This window comes from Leucopleurus acutus (genome assembly GCF_964270905.1).
Source record: "Leucopleurus acutus genome assembly, chromosome: Y".
Taxonomy (NCBI): domain Eukaryota; kingdom Metazoa; phylum Chordata; class Mammalia; order Artiodactyla; family Delphinidae; genus Leucopleurus; species Leucopleurus acutus.
In genome coordinates, this window is record NC_139164.1 from 762,138 (window position 1) to 785,099 (window position 22,962).

The window sequence follows — 22,962 nt, forward strand, 5'->3', positions numbered from 1 at the left end:
TTCTCCCAGCAATGATGCCTGATGACAGGCATGGGGTATGTGTCAACGGGAAAGTTCAGCCAGCCGTGGCGTCCAGGCTTTTTATTGGGGTCACTCACGTAGCACTCACGGAGCGTCCACATGGCTGACCTGAGTTACTCAGCCCCTCCCGAGGTCTGGATACGACGTGACCCACAGTCCCATCATAACTTACATTGGAGCACAGACCACTGGATGTGACCCAAGACTCTAGGCAAACAAGGCAGGATGTTCCAAGGGTTCATAGGTGACCTGCCGGGAGCTGGTCAAGGGTCAGACCTTTCTTTGCAGTGGGCAGGGTGTGGACCACCCAGGGCTGCTGAGGTAACCCTTTACTACCCAAGTATGTTCATTCTGCCGCCACTCAAATCCTGTAAGAATCAGGAAGAGGAGTCCTGCCCGGAAGGGAGCTCAGATTTTCAGATCTCTCCCTTGAGGCCGAGCCCTACATCCAACTCCCTGATGGACGCCTCCCCTTCGGGGCTCATCAGGGAAGCCACTTAAACATGGCAGGACTGAGCCTTCCCCCAGCTCCATCCCCTTTGCCAGCACCTCCTCTTGCCCTAACTCTGATCTGTACCAGCATTCCTGCATTTCTGAAGCCCCGGAGCCCCAGTGAGCTTGGGAGACAACATCTCTCCCTCACACCCAGGATGTAGTCCCCATGAAACCCCACACCCACTCTTGTCCACCACCTCATGTGACAGACCCTCCTTGGGGACATCCAGTGCTGCGTTTGTGTCCCCAGCCCCCATGACCCTTCTGTTCAGCCTTGCCCCATCATGAGCTGGAAAGCCACTTCCTACCCACTCTGGCTGGTTTTAAATCCCTGGGATACTCAGCAAAGTTCTGATGAATTGAATTGAACAGAACTGGGTTGGTTGTGAATGTGAGCAAGGGGGTGTTCTCCACCGAAGACATGAAGACCCACCATGGTGTCCACTCTGAGCAGACCTGGTGATCTCTCTGGTCCAACCGTTAGGAGGATGACCTTCTCCACGTCAATGATGAAAATGGGCAGTGACACGAGAGGCCCACCTGGTAGCTGGTCTGGGCAGCCTCCTGAGCCACTGCTTGGACTTTAAGGAGGGTGACCTTCTCTGTATCTATGGTGAAGGGGGGCAACTCCACCACGAAGGTTTCCCAATTCCTTGTAATGAGAAACACCACAGATGGGGGAGGGAATCAAGGAGGGAAAAAAAAAAAGGAAGATATTGAGCTGAAATGTTCTTGTTGCGCAATCTGGGCACTTGCTTTCGGACGAGGAAGAGACTTAGTTGTCAGAGCGGCCAGATGTGGGAGCGTCAGGCAGCAGCATGGAGGAACACAGGTTGGCAGGGGCGAGCGTGGTACGGTGGGCTAGTCCGGTCCCCTTGATCCTGGGGTCCTCCGAAGTGTCAAGTCACTAGGGGACCTTTTCCTGCCTCTGTTGCTGCTCCGGGCAGCTGGCACTCCAGGTGGGCGAGAACTTGAGGGTGGGCAATAAAAACTGCTGGGTGAAGGGCACCCAGGTGAAGATGGTTACTGGTGATGGGTACGTCTCGTAGCACGTGAAGCTGCATTGTAAGGTCTGAGTGAGTCCCAGGGACCCAGCCAGCTTGCAGTGAGTGTGTGTGGAGTTCTCTGCACAAGCCTGTGCCTGGGACATGGCTTGGATTTAGCCCAAAGGCTCGGGTGGGACGCCTTCGTGGAGCTGTGTGTCCTGCAGAGCGGGTGGCCTGCCCAGGTTACAGGTGCTGCTGAAGAGGGTGGCGTTGCATTCTGTGTCTGTGTGTTGCCCGATCATGGTGATACGTGGCACCCCAGAACCACAGCGAGATCAAAATGCCAGCTTGTGCCAGGGTCCCCCGTGGACCCACGCCCCTGCAAGGTGTTTCCTGTGTGCCTCGAATTTGAGAGATGTTGTTCTGAGACAAGGTCTCAGCGCCTTCTTTCCAGCTGACATCTGTGTAAAGCTGAAATCTTTAAAAGAGGAAAGAAAACCCAGCCTGGTGAAAACCAGAAGAAGAGGGAAAGTGGGTACAAAAGGCAAAATAGGGCACGATTCCATTTACAGGAAACAAGCAGACGGGCAACTCCACAGAGACAGAAAGTGGGTTCATGGTGTCTGGGGGCTGGGGGCGTGGGCTGGGGAGTGACAGCTCATGCGGACAGGGTCTCCTTCTGGAGGGATGAGAAGGTTCTGGAACCAGATAGAGGTGGTGGGATACACAACATTATGAATGTCCTAAGTGCTGCTGAGCTGTACGTTTTAAAGGGCGAGTTTTATGCCATGTGAATTTTGCCGCGACTTTAGAAACAATCAAGGCAACAAATAAAGTAAAAGAATGAGATTTCACTGGGCTTTGGTCTTCCGGCCACTTCTGCGAGGGTGCCGGGAGCTGCCTCGTAGGGCGGGGGTGAGAGTTAAACCAGGCTCTGTCTGCACGATGCGCCATAGCACTGATTACCTCGTGCTCTGCGTGAGCTGTCCTCTAGAGGCTTCTCGCCATCCTCGACCAAGGCGGGGGGGCCGCGATGGACCGCAGATCTAAAGCAGCAACCTTTGGGTGGATTTCTGTGTCCCTTTGTGGTGTGTGAGAGCTTGGCTGGTTTTTTTTTTTTTTTTTTTTTTTTGTTGTTGTTGTTGTTGTGTTTTTGGCTGGTTTTTTAAGTCAAGTTCACAGAGGTCTCTGGTTTTGCCCCATCGCGGTGAGCGAGAAGCCAGGCCGTTTCGGTTCAGAGGAAGCTGAGTGGGGGCCGCCGTAGGGTGTCGATCGGTCTAAGACAGTGTGTGTCCTCGGGTTCCCGCTGCGTGTCCATCCCGCTCCCCAAGGCAGGTGCGATGCGAGGCACTACGGAGGAGAAAAGTGCACCCAGGAAGCTGACGGGACAGAGGGCCAGGTGATGAGCGCAGGTGCTGTAACCGCTGAGGACTAAGGTGCTCCGGGCCGTGGCCCTTCCGCGGCCCATCCCCCGCCCTGTGAAGCGAGGCTCAGCTCCAACCGCAAGGGCAGTGCACAAATTGCGGATGTGAAAATCCAGGCAAGAGTCGCCGCGGGCGTGCACTGACCCAGGAAGGTCCTCTCTCAGAGCCTCTGGGTGCCCCGGCCCCAGCACAGAGGACGGGGACAAGACCCAGAGGAAAGCTGGCTGGTCCGGGGTTCCGTTCGCAGGTGGAGGAAGCTGGGTGCTTTCCCATCGTGGGAGAAGGGCAGGAGATGTCAGGCGGGTGGGGAAGCTGGAACAGGTCGGCTCTGTGGCTTTTATTTCCTCTCTGATAGCAAGTGAGGTCCCAGGGGCCGGGGGGGAGTTGGGGGCAGGAATCTGAGGCTGGGTGCTTGTCTCCAGGTGTGCGGTGGCCCAGGTATGCACACCGGAAAAAGGGAGTGGGTGGGGTCCTCCATTTTTGGGACCCAGCCAGGAGGAGATGGTGAAGGTTCAGGGAATCTCTTTCCTTTCTCCCTCCTCCCTCCCTTCCTTCCCTCCTCCCTCCCTCCCTTCCTTCCTTCCTTCCTTCCTTCCCGGCTCCAATAGATGAGCCAGTCCAGCCTTCGACAGAGGAGGTGGGAAAGGAGGCGCGTTCATGGAAACAGCGAATTAAACGCAGGAGGTGCTGGCGGCTTCTTAGCAGAGGCAGCTGGGGTGTGAGGAGAGGGTGTCCGGTGCCTGTGGAGCGCCAGCAGGCTCGGGACACTCCTGAACATGTCTCCGAGCGGGGGCGGGGTCCAGATGATAACGGGCCAGGGGGACTGGGCGTGTGAAGGCAGCTGGGGTGAAGGGGTCTTTGCTGGTGGAGATGGCTCACGGAAGTCGGGAGGTCCCCCTTGTACAATGGATGCCAAAGTCACCCAGGGTGACACAGGCCACGGAGGAGCTGGGCCAGCGGTCCGCTGATGGCGGGTCCTGTAGGTCGTCTGAGAGCCTTGGTGGAAGATGGAGGAGCCCCCTTGGTGGGGCTGGAGCCCAGGACGGAGATACGAGAATGTGGAGAAGGAGGTCCAAGGGGTCGGAGTGCTGGGCATATTGGGAAAAAAAGCAGAGGCAGGACAGGATTGGATAGAGAAGGAATGAATTAGGGAAATGCCAGGAGGAAGGAAGGAAGGCCAGGAGGGAGGGGGGAGGGAGGGGGGAGAGAGGGAGGGAAGAAAACTTGTGGTCCTTTCTTAGGGCAGCCCCCAGTCAACTAAAACACCAAGAATCAGAGGCTGCATTTAGACCAATAGACTCCATAAATGCAAGGAAATTAGAGAAAATATGATCGTGCACCATAAAATGCAGAGAGAGAGGGCCCTCCAGGAAAGGATGAAGCGTTAAAAGGATGGGATTCTGGGAGCGCAGAGAGGTGAGGCGCGCACTGGCAGAACTCAGCGCCAGAGAAGGAAAGGCCACATTCCCAGTCACAGCAACACCAAAAAATGGATCACCACAACCAAAGACAGTGTTGGGGAAACGGTGAGCAGAGTCACAGGTGCCACCCCAGACCCAGCCGGAAGACCAGGTGTCTTCTGTGGAGTGTGGCTTTATCGGAATAGAGCATGGTGCTTTTGCAGCACTATATTTTGGTAATGTTAATTGACTTCGTGTAAGGCAGTTGTAGGTTTACAGAAACATTAGGTGGAAAGTAAGGGGATTCCTACGTACCCACTTCCCCTACAGATAGTTCCCGTGACGGACACAATTCATCAGTGTGGCACATGTCTTACGACTGATGGAGCAAGTTGGACGCAGGATTCTTGACTCAAGTTCATAATTAGCATTAGGGGTCAGTCTTGGTGTTGCACATTTTATGGGTGTGGACAAACGCATGATGACCTCTATCCATCATCATATATAGTGTCATGCAGAGTAGTTTCATTGCCCTAAAAATCCCCTGTGCTCCACTTCTTCATCCCTCTTCCTCTCTTAACCCCTGGCAACCACTGATGCTTTTACTGTCTGCACAGTTTTGCTTTGTCCAGACTGTCATAGAGCTGGAATCATGCACTACAAGCCCTTTTCAGATTGGTTCTTTTACTCAGTCACATGCACTGAAAGTTCCTCCGCGTCTCTCTGTGTACTGACTGTTCCTATTTTTCTGTTTTGTTCCTAATGACGCTTTTCAATTGTTGCAAAACTCAAGTTGTAAAAAATATTTTAAGATCTCAAAAAATGTGTTAATGTCATAAAGGAAACCTGAACACGCATTTCTTGTTCCACTCTCCCCAAATCCAGTCTGATTAGTAAGAGAGAGTCAGAGCAATGAGACACAAAGCAAAGGGGCTGTAATTTTCCCCAAAGCATCTTTTATGTAAAAAAAAATTAATAAATTTATTTATTTATTTCTGGCCGCATTGGGGCTTCCTTGCTGCGCGCGGGCTTTCTCTAATTGTCGCGAGCGGCGGCTACTCTTCGTTGCGGTGCGCGGGCTGCTCATTGCGGTGCTTCTCTTGTTGCGGAGCACGGGCTCTAGGCGCGCGGGCTTCAGTAGTTGTGGCGCACGGGCTCAGTAGTTGTGGCGCACGGGCTTAGTTGCTCCGCGGCATGTGGGATCTCTCGGACCAGGGCTCGAACCCACTTCCCCTGCATTGATGGGCAGATTCTTAACCACTGCGCCACCAGGGAAGCCCCCCAAAGCATCTTATAATCACCGTGATGTGGCAGCCATGGATTCATGGGTCACCTGAGCCACGAATTCCAAGTCCTGGTCCCCGTATGGTCGACAGAAAACGTCCCCCAAAACACCCACGTCCTAATCCCTAGAAACTTTGATATGTTACCTTACATGACAGACAGGACTAAGTGAAAAGTATTGAGATGGTGGATTATTCTGGATTATCTGGTTGAGCTCAGTGTCATCACAAGTGTCCTTATAAGAGAGAGGCAGTGCTGTGATGATGAAGAGGCTGGAGTAATGCACTGTGAAGATGGAGGGGGACCAGGCACCCAGGAAGGAGGTGGCTTCCGGAAGCTGGAAAAGCCAAGGAAACGCGTTCCCCTGTGGAGCTTTCACGGGGAAGCAGCTCTGCCAATTCTTGGATTTTACCGCAAAGGGACCCTGTCAGACTTCTGATCGGCAGCACTGCAAGAGATGCAGTGCGGAGTTTTTAAAATGCCAAGTCTGGGGCTTCCCTGGCGGCGCAGTGGTTAAGAATCCGCCCGCCAATGCAGGGGACGCGGGTTCGAGCCCTGGTCCGGGAGGATCCCACATGCCGCGGAGCCACTAAACGGCCTGTGCGCCACAACTCCTGAAGCCCACGCACCTAGAGCCCGAGCTCCGCCACAAGAGAAGCCACCGCAGTGAGAAGCCCGTGCACCACAACGAAGAGTAGCCCCCGCTCGCTGCAACTAGAGAAAAGCCCGCGCGCAGCAACAAAGACCCAACACAACCAAAAATAATAAATAAATTAAAATAAATTTATAAAAAAATTAAAAAAGAAAAAGCCAAGTTTGTGGGAATTTGTTACAGGAGCACAAGGAAAGTAACACAGTTTTCTTGGGGGGCAGGGAAAGCTCCCCGGTTTCCACGCTCTGTGGGGAACTGTACATCCACGTCAGGCTCAGCCCCTACAAACTCATGACATCTGTCTGATTTTGTGTCTGTCTTTCTGCTCATTTATCAACTTCCCTCATCGGGTGTGAATAACAAAGGGATCAAAGTGTGAAGCAAGCTTGTCAGAGAGAGAGTCTCCTAGCATAAAGATAATAGAAATAAGTCACAGAATGTCCTTATGTATCAATAGTATTTATAAAATTGTGCGTATTCATACAAACATGGATTATTTCTATATATTTCACATTATATTTACAATTTTCTGTGAAGATCTCTATTATAAATGAAGAGATAGATTTTACAATTAATACCTAGGGGAATTATATAATAACGTATATAAATGGCTTATATTTTCTTTACATAGACCATCCCTGCTCTTCTGTTCCCAACTTCAGCAGCTGCTCCAGGGGCTATACCTGCTTTTAGCAAGTCTGCTCTGGAGAAATAATCCACTCAATTTGTAAAATGTGTATCCAGCGCCCTGATACCCATATGCTGGGGATGCATTTCTGGGGATAGAGAAACAGCTACGGCTGGGGGCTTACAGTCTCTCAGGGCAGAGAGAAAGACACTGCCCAGAGGGATTCCCATCCACAGACTCTGATAACCACGTTGGAGACTCAGGGTTTGGGTTTCCCCAAATGCACTGCATGGAGGGACCCTCGTCCTCAGGCTCTGGAGAAAGGATGCTGAAGGGTCAGGTGGAGGGTCTCCCAAGGGTCTCCCACTGCATGAAGGAACCCCATCCTTGGGCACGGTACATGGCCTTTCATTGCCTTTGACTTGGGAGTTATCCCCCAGCCTCCCAAGCCCTGCCACCATGTTACAGACCAGGCAGGTGGGCAACTTGCCCAAAGTGATTCAGGCGGTAACAGGGAAGACTGGACGTGGTGCTCAGGCTTGAGGACAGGCTCTTGGTTCTGGGGCCATCTCTGAGGCTTACTGAAGCCTGAGGACCCCCTGTAGCCAACAGTGACCCAGGCTGGCCAGGTCACCATGCTGACCATCACCCTGGAGAGAGTCCTGTGTTTTTTCCCTGGACATCCCGCCAGGGAAACACCCCTGGTCTCCATGTCCAGACCCCCATGAAAGCTGATTTTCTCTTCCCCCAGCACTTTCACGTCCCTCGGTCAGCCCCCTGTGTGCCCTGGTGATGGCCGTTCTACTCTCCATGCTGCTGGTACCCTCACTCTTCCTGACCCAGGACCAATGGGATAAACGTATGAATGTGCTTCCCCTCTCCCCGTTGCTCCCATTCCCATGACCCTGGGTTCTGGGGGAAACATCCCAATGCCCGCATCTCATTTCATTTTATCCTCATATGCAACGGTCAACCGGCATCACACCTCCTGTTGTGCTCCCCCTGCTGGTGATGTGAATTCCCCCCCACCCATTGTGCAGACACAGGTGATGGTGGCCGACTCCCTTTACTATGGCAGGATCTGGATAAATAGCCTTTGCTGCTTCCTGTCTTCGTTTATTTCCACAGTGGACATCTCCCCTTGCAGAAAGGGCAGGAAGGAGAGGCGGGAAAGGGGTAGGGGGTGATGAGGGTGTGTGAGAGGGGTAGGGGCACAGTGATTCCCAGCCCTGATCTCTGCTCACAAGATGTGAGATGCATTGGTTAAGGGAGAATGGAGACGGGAGAAGAAGAGTAGTTTCTGACTCCTGAGGCTGTATGTTTCAGATCTTCCAACCGTGGAACAGAACTCCAGTCTAAACATGAAGTTTGACCCAAAGACGACAAAGTTAACTTGGGACTGCCAGGAAAACGCTACCTACGGGGAATGTGCGTTGATTCACAAGGAGAAGGGACAGATTAAAAAAAAGGTAAGATGGATTGGATGTGCTCGATCACGTTCTTTGTAGAGCTCTCGTCAAGCAGGACAAATAAAAAACATACACGTGACACTGGGACACATCACAGACTCATGGTTCGAAGTGCACCAGGAAAGTGCTGCTGTGTCCAAGATGTGTCCAGAGGGCTGATTCCCTGAGAGGACCCCATTCCTCTCTCAGGCATCCCTATTCCAATTAGCCTGGGGGCTCCTGGCTGCCTGCAATGGCAGCCTTTTGCTCAGTTGGTCCACCTGCAAGACTTAATCCTGAGAGAGAAATAACATTAGCTCTGCCTGTTCAATGGAAATAAAGTAAACAGACTGACTTGGATACAATGTAAACGTGACACCTGTGAGAGAACGGTGGGTATGAGATAGGACGAGAAAAGTCAATCCCATAAAAGAGGGTGTGAAGTTCCCATACAGTTTAAAGGGATGAGGGCTCTCGTATTAAAAGGTGAGCTCTGGGACTTCCCCTGGTGGCACAGCGGTTAAGAATCCGCCTGCCAATGCGGGGGACATGGGTTCGATCCCTGGTCCAGGAAGATCCCACATGCCGCAGAGCAACTAAGCCCGTGCGCCACAACTACTGAGCCTGTGCTCTAGAGCCTGTTCACCACAACTACTGAGCCTGCATGCCACAACTGCTGAAGCCCTCGCTCCTAGGGCCTGTGCTCCACAACAAGAGAAGCCACTGCCATGAGAAGCCCACACACCGCAATGAAGAGTAACCCCTGCTCGCTGCAACTAGAGAAAGCTTGCACACGGCAACGAAGACCCAACGCGGCCAAACATAAATAAATAAAATAAAATAAAAAGCGAGCTCTATTCTGACCTTATGAAGGCTGCTAGTTGGCGTCTTGCCAAAGAAGGTACCTGGGGGAGATGTCACAGAGGGAGGTGGATGTCATCACAGGGTCAGGGTAGGAGCAAACAACCAGGATGTAACGAAAGAAGACTGATTCTTAATTCACTGACTGGTGACATCTTTTCAGGTCAAAGACAACGAATGTCAGTGCACCTTTCAGGACTGTTCTCTCCATGGGGGAGTCACGCTCACTGTCGAAGTAAATATCAACCGAAGACGAATTTCAGAAACACTGGTCTACCTGAACCCAGGTAGGGAAAACATGGTAGTGATTCTTCTCCTTCCCACATGAGCATCAGGGTACATTCCCCCACTTTTTTCTGCTATATGGAGATAGAATTGACACACAGGAATTGCACATATTTAAGAGGTACATTTGGTGGGTTTTTTGTTTTTTGTTTTTTTATCTTTTTGGCCATGCTGCGCAGCTTGTGGGATTTTAGTTCCCAAACCAGGGATTGAACCTGGGCCCTCAGCAGTGAGAGCGCAGAGTCCTAACCATTGGACCCCCAGGGAATTCCCACATTTGGTGTTTTGATGTACGTATACTTTGTGAAATGATTACCACAATTGAGCTGTTAACGTATCCATCCTGTCAAGTAGTTTTTTTGTTTGTTTGTTTGTTTTGTGGTGAAAACCCTGGAGATCTACTCTCTTAGTGACTTTCAAGTGAACAATCCAGTATTTTAACTATAGTCACTATGTTGTGCGTTAGATCCCTGGAACTTACTCATCTTATAGCTGGATATTTGTACCTTTTGACGAACATCTCCCCATTTCCCCCACTCTCCCTAGCCCCTGGAACCCCCATTCTATTCTGTGTTTCTATGAGTTTTCGTTAGATTCCACATATAAGTGAATCATATAGTATTTGTCTCTCTCTGTCGGATTTATTTCACTTAGCATAATACCCCCCAGGTCCATCCATGTTGTTGCAAATGGCAGAATTTCCTCCCTTTCATGGCTGATTAATATTCCTCTGTGTGTGTGTTTGTGTGTGTGTGTGTGTGTGTGTATCACATCTTCTTTATTCATTCATCTGTCCACACAGACACTTAGTTTATTTCCATATCTTGGCTTCTGTGAATAATTCTGCAGTGCAGATGGGGGTGCAGATATCTCTTCGAGATCCAGATTTTATTTCCATGGAATATACACTCATAAAAAGGATCGCTGGAGGGCTTCCCTGGTGGCGCAGTGGTTGACAGTCTGCCTGCCGATGCAGGAGACACGGGTTCGTGCCCCGGTCCGGGAAGATCCCACATGCCACGGAGCGGCTGGGCCCATGAGCCATGGCCGCTGAGCCTGCATGTCCGGAGCCTGTGCTCCGCAACAGGAGAGGCCACAACAGTGAGAAGCCCGCGTACCAAAAAAAAAAAAAAGGATCGCTGGATCATATGATAGTTCCATTTTTAATTTTGGGGGGAATCGCCACACTGTTTCCCATAGTGGCTGCACCAATTTACATCCCCATCAACAGGGCACGAGGGTTCCCTTTTCTCCATATCCTTGCCAACACTTGTTATTTCTTGTCTTTTTGATGAGAGCCGTTCTGACAGGTGCGAGGTGATACCTCATTGTGGTTTTAATTTGCATTTCCCTGACAATTAGTGATGTTGAGCATCTTCTTAGGTACCTGTTGGACATTTGGATGTCTTCTTTGGAAAAACATCTATTCAGATCCTTTGACTGTTTTTAATCAGATTATTTGTTTTTAAAAATTTGTTTTTTGCTCTTGGGTTGCTTGAACTCTTTATATATTTTGGATATTAACTCCTTATCAGATACATATGGTTTGCAAATATTTTCTCCCATTCCATAGGTTGGCTTTCCGCTGTGTTGATTGTTTCCTTTGCTGTGCAGAAGTGTTTAGTTTGATCCAATTCTAGTTTTCTACTTTTGTTTTTGTTGCGTGTGCTTTTGGTGTTAAATCCAAAAAATCATTGCTGGGACCAATGTCAAGATGTTCTTTCCCTATGCTTTCTTCTAGGAGTTTTACAGTTTCAGATCTTATATTTAAGTCTTTAATCCATTTTGACTTGATTTCTGTATGTGGTGTGGGATAAGGACCCAATTTCATTCTTCTGCATGTGTATATGCAGTTGTCCCATCATCATTTAGTAAAGACACTAATCCTTTCTCCCTGGTGTGTTCTTGGCAGGTTTATCAAATATCAGTACACCATAAGTGTGGGAATTTATTTCTGGGCTCTCTACTCTGTTTCAGTTATCTCTACATCTACTTTTATGCCATCATAGTACAGTTTTACTTACTGTAGCTTTGTAGTATATCTTGGGATCAGGCAACATGAAGTTTCCAGCTTTGTTCTTCTTGCTCAAGATGGTTTTCACTATTTGGAGTCTTGTGGTTCCATACAAATTTTAGGACTGTTTTTTCTTTTTCTTTAAAGAATGTCATTGGGGTTTTGATAGGGGTCACATTGATCTATAGATCACTTTGGGTAGTATGGACATTTTAACACTATTAATTCTTTCAGTCCATTAACACAGGGTGTCTTTCCATTTATCTGTGTCTTTTTTCATTTCCCTCATCAATGTCTTGCAGCATAGAACTTACAAGCCTTTCACCTCCTTGGTTAAGTGTATTCCTAGGTACTTTACTCTTTTTGTTGCTATTGTAAATGAGATTTTTTTTTTCTTAATGTCTGTTTCAGCTATGTCATTGTTACTGTGTGGAAATGCCACTGATTTGTGTATGTTGATTTTGTATCCTGCAACTTTACTAAATGTATTAGTTTCAATATTTTTTTTGTTTAGTCTTAGGGTTTTCTACGTATATGATCATATCATCTGCAAACAGAGATCATCTTACTTCTTCCTTTCTGATTTGAATAACTTTATTTCTTTTTCTTGTCTAATTGCTCTGGCTAGGACTTCAGGTACTATGTTAAATAGGGGTGGTGAGAGTGGCATCCTTGTCCTGTACAGGACCTTAGAGGAAACGCTTTCAGTTTTTCTCCATTGAGTATGACATTAGCTGTGGGATTTTCATATTTGGCCTTCATTGTGCTGAAGTAAATCCTTTTTATACCTATTTTGTTGAGAGTTTTTATCCTGAATGGATGTTGAATTTTGTCAAACACTTTTTCTGCATCTATTGAGATGATTATGTAGTTTATCTCTTTCACTCTGTTAATGTGGTGCATCACGTTGATTGATTTGCATATGTTGAATCATTCTTACATTCAAGGGATAAATTTGACTTTTAACATGCTGTTGGATGTGGTTTGCTAACATTTTGTTGGAGATTTTTACATCTATGCTTATTAGGGATATTGGCCTGTAATTTTCTTTTCTTGTGTCTTTGTCTGGCTTTGGTATCAGAGTGATGAGTGATGCTGACCTCAGAAAATGAGTTTAGAAGTGTTCCCTCTTCTCTTTTTGGGAAGAGTTTGAGAAGAATTGGTATTGATTCTTCTTTGAACCATGAAGCCATCCGGTCCATCCCCCTTTAAACTCCATGTACAAATTATTTTGTTTCTGTCTCTTCCCAGGTGGGGAGGGCACAGCTGCCCAAAACTTCTCCTGTCTTATCTACAATGCGGATTTCATGAACTGCACCTGGGCCAAGGGCCAAGCAGCGCCCAACGACGTTCAATATTTTTTGTATATAAGAGACTCAAAGTAAGTGTTGACCTCATGTAGACAACCCTGAGAAATACAGTGAAGAAAGAAATATGCCCTGATTGTTCTCTGAACACTTTGGAATCTTACAGGAAAAAAATCGAAAGAGAATGTCCTCATTACCTAAAAGACTCGGGAACCCACGTGGGATGTCACCTCCAAGACCTCTCGGGATTAACTTCGTACAGTTACTTCCTGGTTAACGGTACCAGCCAAGAAGCAGGAATCCAGTTCTTCGATTCGGTTTTGCTGTTAAAAGAAATAGGTGAGAGCAACCACCTGTGATTTAACCACTGCCTAGTAGGTCCGACAGAATTTGCGTTGAAATCTGCGTAAGTTTCCTGGAGATGCTGTAACAAATGACCACAAACTGGGAGGCTTAAAACAATGGGAACGTATTGTCTTGCAGTTCTGGAGGCCAGAAATCCAAAATCAAGGCATTGGCAGGGCTGGTTCCTTCCGGACTGTCTGAAAGAACTTCTGCTCCCATGCCTCTTTCCTAGCTTCTGGTGATGGCCAGGAGTCCTGGCTTATGGATGCATCCTTTCAATCTCTGTCCACATGTCCATCTTCCTGGTATATCACAAATCTCCCTTCCTTCCTTTTATACAGACACCAGTCATTGGATTTAGAGCTCATCTTATCCAGAATGACCTCATCTCAAGATCCTTAAATACTCAGTCAAACATGTCCACAAATTAGAGAGACAGCCACCCGAGAAGAGCAGGCATGGTAGCTCCACACCCTTTGCCCATGCCTTGCCCTATGCATCTCTTCTGTCTGGCTGCTCCTGAGTTTTGTCCTTTTATTGTAAAATAGTGATCTAGTAAGTAAAATGTTTCCTGAGTTCTGTGAGCTTCTCTTGCAAATGAATCAAACCCACGGAGGAGGTCAGGGGAATCTTTGATCTATAGCAGGTCAGTTGGAAGCACAGGTGATGACCTGGACTTGGGACTGACATTTGAAGTGGGAGGACTGAGCCCTTCACCTGTGGAATCTGACGCTACCTCCAGGTAGATAGTGTCAAAATTGAGTTGAATTGTAGGACACCCAGCTGGTGTCAGAGAATTGCTTGGTGGTGTTGGGGGTCGGAGGGAAGTCCCACACATTAGAACTGGGTGCAGAATCCTAAGTCCAGATCACAACGATAGGCCAGAGGAGTTATATCCCTTACTTTTTTCTGAGCTGGAAAATCCAGTGTAAGTATCCTAGGGATAGAGCATCTCATCTCTAAATTTAAAGACGATCAGATCTACTCAATGTGGAAGTGGAGTCCGTGAGATTCACAGTCACAAGAGAAGCTTCACACAGCCAAGCTGTCCAAACAGACCTTCAAAGATTCCAACAACAGAATTGAGTCTCAGCTTTTAGAATGGAACAGATGCCCATCAAAATGCAGTCAGATACAGAATTCCCATCCTGTTGATTGCTGGCATGCACCGTCATGGGGTCACTGTTTGGATATCTGTTCAATGATGAAGGACACTGAAGTTCCTTGACCTTTTCAAACATGCATCAACTCCCCCATTTGGAAACCATGACTTTGCTAGCTCCATGTGGACCCAATTCCTCCAAGCCCCCATCTTTCCCTCCTTCCCTCCCTTTGGGTAACCTGCTACAAGGACAAGTGTACACCCAGTTGAATCTACCCAGATGCCACCTCCTCTTTCTCTCCTTAGAATGTGACAGTCCAAGCCCCTCCACCCATCCTGGACCACTGTGAATTTACTTCTTCTTTTTTTTGCCAGCTCTTTCTCTTCTTTCTAGCGCTCTGCTCCAGGCTGGTCTCTTGAAGATATTCCCGTATGCCAAACAATGTCTTCTCTTGAACGCCAGCCCCTCTTTCTACCTGCAGGCTCCCTGATCCCATAGGATAGTCCAGGCCTCTTAAGGCTAAAGTCATTTCAAACCGGCCTCTCTCCTGCCCTCCAAACCCATCACCACCTACCTCCCCAGGTCTTCTTTTTTTAAAAATTTTATTTATTTTTGGCTGCGTTGGGTCTTCGTTGCTGCGCGCGGGCTTTCTCTAGTTGCGAGGGCTACTCTTTGTTATGGCGCACGGGCTTCTCATTGTGGTGGCTTCTCTTGTTGTGGAGCACGGGCTCTAGGCGTGCGGGCTTCAGTAGTTGTGGTGCATGGGCTTCAGCAGTTGTGGCTCACAGGCTCTAGAGCACAGGCTCAGTAATTGTGGCTCACTGGCTTAGTTGCTCTGCGGCATGTGGGATCTTCCCAGAACAGGGCTCGAACCCGTGTCCCCTGCATCAGCAGGTGGATTCTTAATCACTGCGCCACCAGGAAAGTCTCCCCAGGTCTTGTTGAACCGCAATTTCCTCCCTTCTGCACATGGCGGCCTGATGATTGATATCTTCCCCAAGAGACGACACACAGACCCACCCCTGCCTCCCGGTGACCTTGGTGAGGCACCATCAATGTTGCGAAGGCAGAACTGGGTCTCCTCTCTGTGGTCCAGGGGAAGCATTCTGGATTAGAGGTGTCTGCTGGGTTCTCATTACAGAGCAATACAACCCACCCAACAATATCACCGTGCACTGCAACGAATCACACTGCTTCATCCGGTGGGAAAAGCCCAGGACCCGAAAAACGTTGTCCATCAGGGAGTTCCAGTACCAGCTGGACATCCAGAGACAGGTGAGTGGACACTGCTCCAAGCAGGGCACCACACCTCAAGAAGCTTGGCAGCCACCCCCATGACCCACCATGAGAACCTGGGGCACATGAGGTGGGCTCAGAATGGGTGAACATCTGGGAAAATTCAGGGTCTGCTCCAAGCCCACCTGGACCCAGTGTAGACAAGGAGGAACCTATGCTCCAAGCCCACCTGAATTCTTATTAGGATCCATAACCAGCTGAGGTTCTAGAAGGAACCATGAACAGGGGCACCCTCCCTCCTGTGGGCATGTTCCATCCTTCTATTTGGGGGCCACTGCAGGTTAGGGGGGACAGTAGGAGCTCAACCCTTTGTTGGACCCTGACTGTTTTGGTTTTTCCTGACTGAGCTCAAAGGGGGAGATTGGATGAGACCCATGAAAAACCTTCAAAATGGAGAGAAATAAACGTTCTATTTTGGTCTGGATTTTTTTTTTTTTTCTAGAGTAATACCGGAAGCAGTGGAAATCAACTGGTGAGTTACAACTCTGACCCAAAATATCACCCTTGTAGCTTAAGCGTACGATGTTGGGCAATGGACACATGCCAACTGCAAACTTCGTCCAGCGGTGGCCAGGATGGGGATGGGGTAAAAACCAGAGGATGGAGGTTTCCTAGAGTACCGTCCAGTCAGTGATATAGGGGCACCCCCCCCCAAGTAGGCCCCTGGATGGGGTCTCCCTCTTCTATCCATGTTGGTCAAGGAAATATTCCTTGGAGTGTCAAGGGGATGATGTCTTCTTCCAAAATTCCTCTTGAGGTTGATCATCAAAGTAATTTTTGTTGATCTTTTCTAAGTTTCACCACCACTCTGACCTCAGTATCCTCCTCTGTCTGATGAGGAAGTCGAACTTGGTCCTCTTAACATCATTTACAGGGCCATTATCCATCCATGGGTGGGTTCATACCCACTGTAGCTCTTGAATCATTTCTGCATCTATACTTACGATCCTAGCAACCCCAGGAGTGGTTACTCGGAAAATGGCAGAATCACTCATTGTCATTATTCCCTTAAGCATTCCTCCCAAGTTCTCAGGACGTAAAATACCACATTCATGCCCAGATTGGGAGAGTGTGGCTTTGACTCTTTCACTTCAGTTGGGCAACTGAAAAGACACCCGCATTCTATTTCTCAACACAGGCAACAACCCTGTCTAACTTCCTGTTTTCTCCAAAGATTGTGGTGTCTGGTGACTCGGGGAATAAATACAGCTTTCCGACACCGGGGTTCAGAGCCAAACATACTGTGAAGATCAGGACGGCAGACGCCCGGAAAGCCCACTGGGGTGCCTGGAGTCAGCCAGCTGAGTTTGGTACGTGTCCCGAGATCATCACCAGACAGATCCTGGCATCCTGAATTCATCTCTGAGCCATTCTGGGAGGGGTTCCTGTCCACCGGCCCCCGCAACACTGTTCCCCTGGCAACAGCAAGGGCTCGTGAGAGGGACCCTTTAAGAATAACTAAGAGCCTTCCTAAGCCTCCGCCCCACCAGGAAATGACCCATCCCTCCTGGTCACACCAAACAGCCGTCACGGTCCACCTCTGATCGGGATACAGCTCACATCCAAACTGGCTCTGTTTCTTTCTAATCGGGGGAGGGCTAACCTGACAGATTTTGGTTTTTTGGTTTTTTTTTTTTTGAGGTACGCGGGCCTCTTACTGTTGGGGCCCCTCCCGTTGTGGAGCACAGGCTCCGGACACGAAGGCTCAGTGGCCATGGCTCACGGGCCCAGCCGCTCCGCGGCATGTGGGATCTTCCCGGACCGGGGCATGAACCCGCGTCCCCTGCCTCGGCAGGCGGACTCCCAACTACTGCGCCACCAGGGAAGCCCTAGCCTGACAGATTTTACTACCTTCCTCCTTCTAACTTTGATCAGCTGGCAGGAATATAAAGCCAATCTGATACTTAAGAGCCTACCTTCCCTTCCATCCAGTCTCAAACACCTTCAGTGTTTTAGCAAGCATAGTATGCATACGTTGTTTTTGTGGTTGTTTTTTTCTGATCCAAGATCAATGCCTTTGGTACCTGCCGGTGTCGAATTTATGAAATGAAATAAGGATTCAGCGATATTTCATAAGCTGGAAGCGACAGCTGAGTACCGTAAGGAATGGATTTGCCGTGTTGCGTTTGTCAGTGGGTTCTTAGCCGTGACACCAAAAGCAGGAATGATGAAAGAAACAAATTGGCAAAGCGGACTTCATCAAAAATGAAAACGCCTGTGCATCAAAGGACACGCTCAAGACAGTGAAAAGACAACCCATGAAAGGGGAGGAAATATTTCAAATCATTTGATAAGGGCCAAGCCTCCAGAGCATATAAAATATTCTGAGACGCCAAGAACAAAAACACTGACAACCCACTTTACAAATGGGTTTAAAACATGCCCCCCGCCCCACCAAAAAAATAAGAATAGACTTTTCCCGGAACAGAGTTCTAAACAGACTTGGCTGACATCCGTGTGGCTTTTTCTGGTTTCATTTCCCCTCCGGAATACGCACTTTTGACCATTAACGTATCGCTTAAAATAAACAACGACAGCTCTGTGTAATAGGTCACATTTTATCTGTTCCTACTGAAAAATCTCACAATGGCGGCCCCTCCATCAGGTTATGAGGCTCCTGGTAGAACTGGGATTTCTCATTGGATTGTTAAATATTTACAGACAAAATGTGCCTTGTTAGAAAAATAATGTACTGTAAAGAGCACTTATCCTAAATGACACGCGAAGTTAAAGCTTAAGAATAGATGCGACGCCATTTTGTTTAAAACCGTATGCCTGGAAATGTGTATTCATCCTTTTTTGGTCCGTTTCTAAATTGAATTCTTGGTCTTTGGGTTGCTGTGTCTTAAAATCGCTTTATGTGTTTTGGACGTGATCCCGGGGTCGTGTTGTCTCACGAATATCTTTTTGTGAAAGTTGCAGGACTGGGTCCTTTCCTTAGATGTCCGTCCTGCTCTGGGCATGTTTCCTCCTCCGTGAGCTAGTGAGGACATAAGCTGGCTGAGTGGCGGTCGCTCATGCCCCGGCCCCCGGCGTACTTGGCGTGTTCCCCTCTCTCTCCCCAGGCTCTGCGGAACCAGAATCCAGCCTCGTGCACGTCTACCTGCTGGTGGTCCTGGGGACCTTCGTCTGTGGCCTGGCCATCAGCTGCCTTTTCAAAAGGTAACCTCAGGTCGTCCTAGGTGGGCATCCCCGTGGTCAGCGGAGGGGGCCGGTGTTTATTCCAAAGGCAGCCCCAATCGGCTGGCAAAAAAGAGAGGGCAGCCTGCAAACATCCCAGGCCGTCCTAGCAGCCAGTTGGCGTGTGGGTTTTCTGGAGGAAAACTTGTCTGGAAAAAGGGAAGGAAGTTGGAGAGATGGAAAAACACACAGGAGAGAAACAGCTCTGAGGCTGCGTCCGTCAGAGGCAGGAGAGCTGGCAACCAACAAGGCTCTTTCCTGCCCCCAGACTCCTGCCGGGCGCCCCTCACAGCCCTGCTGTGCTCAGAGCTCCGCCTGCCCTCAGCCCTTGGAGATTCTGGAGTTCCCAGAAGGTCTCTCCTCCTCTGGTTTTCATTTCCCCCAGCACAAGTCATTCAGCCCCGGCTCCCAGACCACTGCAGTCAGCCTGTCCATGGGCACCTCCGCCGTCATCTTTCCTGTTGTGTGACCCAGGCATCACACAGGGTCTGTGGCCACCGGGCAAACGCTTTGCAATGAACATGCAGACTAAACCTGCATGCGTACGGCATGACGCACTCTGCAAAGCATGGAGAGATTTTGCACCTGGAGACCCTCCTGCAGGGTGTGGCGATGCTGCGGGCGTCCACCTGCGGCCCTGTCCTGAGGCCCCTGTCCTGGTTGGGCGTCCTGTGCTAAATGTCTCCCAGGACCAGGCGAGACACTGGTCTGCCCTGCGAAAGCAACTGTGAGGGACACTGGACCTGGGAGCAAAGAGGCGTTTGGGCAGCCCGGCCACTGGCTGTGGTGACAGGGACAGATCTCATGCCTTACACAGAAGACTTATCTTAAAGCAAAGATGTGTGAGTTTCCTGTAGCTGCCGGAACCAGTGACCACAAGCCAGAGGCTTAAAGCCACAGGCATCCATCCTCCCCCATCCTGGAGAGCACACCTCTGAGGTCAAGGTGTCTCAGGGTCACGTTCACTCCAGAGGCTCCAGGGGAGGGTCCTTCCCACCTCTTCCAGCTCCTGGGAGCGCCAGGCATCCCTGGGCTTGTGGCCGCGTCCCTCTCGTCTCTGCCTCTGTCTTCACGGGGCTTCTCCTCTGTGTCTGTGTCTCTCCTCTTCTGTGTCTTAGAAGGACCCCGTCATTGGATGTAGGGCCACCCTCATCCAGGGGGACCTCATCTCAGACCCTTCACTACATCACATCTGCAAAGACCCCGTTTCCACATAAACTCCCGCTCCCAGGTTTCAGGGGTCAGGAGGTGAATATATCTTTGGAGACTACGTTTCAACTCAGTACAACCTCTCCTGATGATGTCACAGGATTGGAGGTACCATTCGTGTGGTGAGAAAGAAAACGCCCCTGTGAACATGCAGCGGACTGGGGTGCTGCGGGACCATGGAATATGCTGGTTAAGAGATAGCATTGAAAAGGCATGACGAAGGTGGCCCAATCTGGAACCGTGGGCTTCAAGGTTGGATAAGCCTCCTGGCCTTTAAACACAAGAGACCCCAGACTCCTCCAAGCTGCCGGAGACTGGACATGTCCCTCACTCCCATCCCTGTGTCCAAGGGAGTGAGTGAAGGTTCTAGAAAGACCCTCACAGAGTCTATCATTTTCTCCATGGTCTAAGCCTGGGGTTGGTCCTTCTGTGATTCTCAAAGGAAATTGTTCTGAAGAAATGAGCCTGCATGGTGTGTTGGCACGTGACATGACAACATGTCCCCTTTGGATGCAAGAAGGAAATTGGGCGTCTAGGTCTTTTCTTCACACGTTTCTTGTCTCACCAGGTTCATAGGGATGAACAGGTTATTCCCGCCAATTCCACGGATCAAAGATAAATTGAGCGACAGCCATCAAATCGACCACCAGGTACATATGGGGTGGGGGGCAAGCCAGGATGGAGAAGAGGGGACAGTGACCCCAGAATCTCAACTGTGTCCACCCAAAGGGGTCCACAGGGTGTGGCTGCCATCCCGTGTCCTGCTCCCTGGCCTTCTGCAGGGGTCAGGGACTGGGGTTTTACCTGCGAGCTGTGTCTGGGGAAACTGGGTGCGGGGAGAAGGAGAGAAGGAAGACGGGGAGGGAGAAAGAGACAGGTAGAGACAGTGAAAGGGGTCTGACCAGATCTCCGGGAGCGGACAGCTCCCAGAGAGGGTGAAAAAGGACAAGGGACAAGGGAGACGCCCCCTACGCGACACCCCCCTTGGGTGCGCCCATCACATCTGCATCTCCGTGGGGCGGGGGCTGCGTCTGCCTCCTCTGCTGTCTGGCATCATGTCCCCCAGCCACCAGCTTGCTCGCCTCCATTCTTGAGCTGGGCAGCTCTCCTCTCAGGAGCACCGACCCACACCCTCTCCGGGTCCCTGGGACCTCCAGGGGCCCGCCCACCCTAGGGGGCCAGCATGAGACACGTCCCGCTACCCCTGAGCTCCGGGTGACCCTAGCATATGTGGTACCCTAGGCTCAGATGTCCCTCCCACAAGCTCATCTGCCAGCTACAAGATCTGACGCAGAGAGCCGTCTCGGATTTCTAGCTAAACCCCCCATGGCCACTGCTCGCGGGGCTCCTGACACCCCCATCCTTCTCCCCAGCAGATCCTCTGGGAGAAATTTGCACATGACGCGGGGAAAGGTGACAAGGAAGAGGTCTTAGCTGTGGAAGAAGTCACAGAAGCCCCAGCGAATGCGTGAACTCCAGGTGTCTGCATCCCCGGCACTTTCTGGAAGTCGTTGGTTTTTTTACAATTTCTTTTAATGTTTTCTCAATGTTTTGCTTAATTGTTGTGAATGTAGCTTTTTTAAATTGTTTTGAGCATTTTTCTACCTTTCTGTTCTGTTTTGTTTTATTTTTTTACTCTAAAAACTAATGTGATGTTTTGCAAAGATGCTTTGTAGTTGGAGGGATGTTTCGAGGCCCGTGGACCCTGACCACGTAATGCGCCTTCCAGCTGCTCCAGGGAAACACCACCCCTTCCTCACAGGGAGGGGTCAGAGCTGCTGCTGGCCGCTGGGGCTGGGATGAGGGTCTGTGCCGCCGCCCGCTTCCACTGGCAGAAAATTGACATCCTCCTTCTTTCTCTACTGGCTGCAGTTCAGAAAGGAATGACTTTCCAGTGGCTGCTCTAACAAGACCACAATTGCCGAGTCGACACGGCGGACGCCTACTCATTATAGCTTGTAAGCCCTCCTGCCTGCTTGTTACAGGGATGCTTGTGGGTTATGTCACACCCACCTGGCAATCCAGGACCATGTCCCCATCTTGAGATCGACACCCGGGACTTAATCACATCTGTAAAGTCCCTTCTGTCAGAAGGCAACATTTTTATAGGGTCCAGGTATTAGGATGTGGACCTCTTTGGGGACATTTTTCTGTCCGCCCCACGGAGCCCAAGGAGGGAAGCTTGGTTGAGCGGCTGTGATGGGCGAGCTCAGAGCCGCCCTCACTCCTCCGAATTCGCACCTGGCCCACTGGGCTCTGTGCCCCGTCCCCATACCTGCCCTGTGCATCCCTCCCACCTGACTTGGATCCTAAGTCAAAACCAGCTGAGTTACATGCTTTATCGTAAGCCAGCAAAGTCTTTGTTTTCAGTTCCCGTCTTTGCCTGAGTCCCGTGAGCAGTGTTAGCAAATTATCAACCCTGAGGAGGCGGGTCATGGGAAGCCCTGATTCATAGCCAGTCGTTCCGAAGTCCGGGCTGCCCGGGGCTCCCACCTGGGGGTCTGAAGGGAGTGAGGTCTGGAGTCTTGGGGAGCCGGTTGTAGGTGTTGGAAAATGGCCCAGCAGACCGCACACACCCGCATGAAAGGCAGAGCAGCTGAGCGTTTTAGTGCACGGATGTCACATCTCAAGAGAAATGAGTTATTTATGTCTGTGAGTCTGTTTCTGCTTTGTATATAAATTCATTTACGTTTTAGATTCCAAAGTGATGATTACCAAAGGAGAAAGGAAGTGGGGGAGGGGATAAATTAGGAGTTTGGGATTAAGAGATACAAACTACTATACATAAAATCGATAAGCAACAACGATTTACTTTGTAACACAGGGAACAATATTCAATATCTTGTAATAACTTGGAGTGGAAAATGATCTGAAAAAAATATATATATATATAACTGAATCACTTTGTCGTACACCTGAAACCAACACAACATTGCAAATCAACTAGACTCCCATATAAAATAAAAATTAAAAAAGAAACTAAGGTCATTCTAATGGAAAAAAACGAGTTCTTGGACTGATGCC

The 22,962-nt window shown here is 49.7% G+C and overlaps 1 protein-coding gene across 1 annotated transcript; it reads left to right on the forward strand.

Annotated features, from left to right (window-relative positions):
• Positions 1-1,311: 1,311 nt before the first annotated feature.
• LOC309978861 (granulocyte-macrophage colony-stimulating factor receptor subunit alpha-like) lies at positions 1,312-22,125 on the forward strand (the record flags this gene model as incomplete). Its single annotated transcript, XM_082865508.1, has 13 exons — positions 1,312-1,348; positions 7,642-7,749; positions 8,217-8,359; positions 9,363-9,486; positions 12,750-12,879; positions 12,972-13,144; positions 15,395-15,528; positions 15,992-16,021; positions 16,724-16,859; positions 18,615-18,711; positions 20,507-20,588; positions 21,312-21,417; positions 21,811-22,125. 12 exons carry the CDS (start codon positions 1,312-1,314, stop codon positions 21,408-21,410), a joined length of 1,293 nt encoding a protein of 430 aa, XP_082721634.1. The 3' UTR covers positions 21,411-21,417; positions 21,811-22,125.
• Between the last annotated feature and the right edge of the window lie 837 nt (positions 22,126-22,962).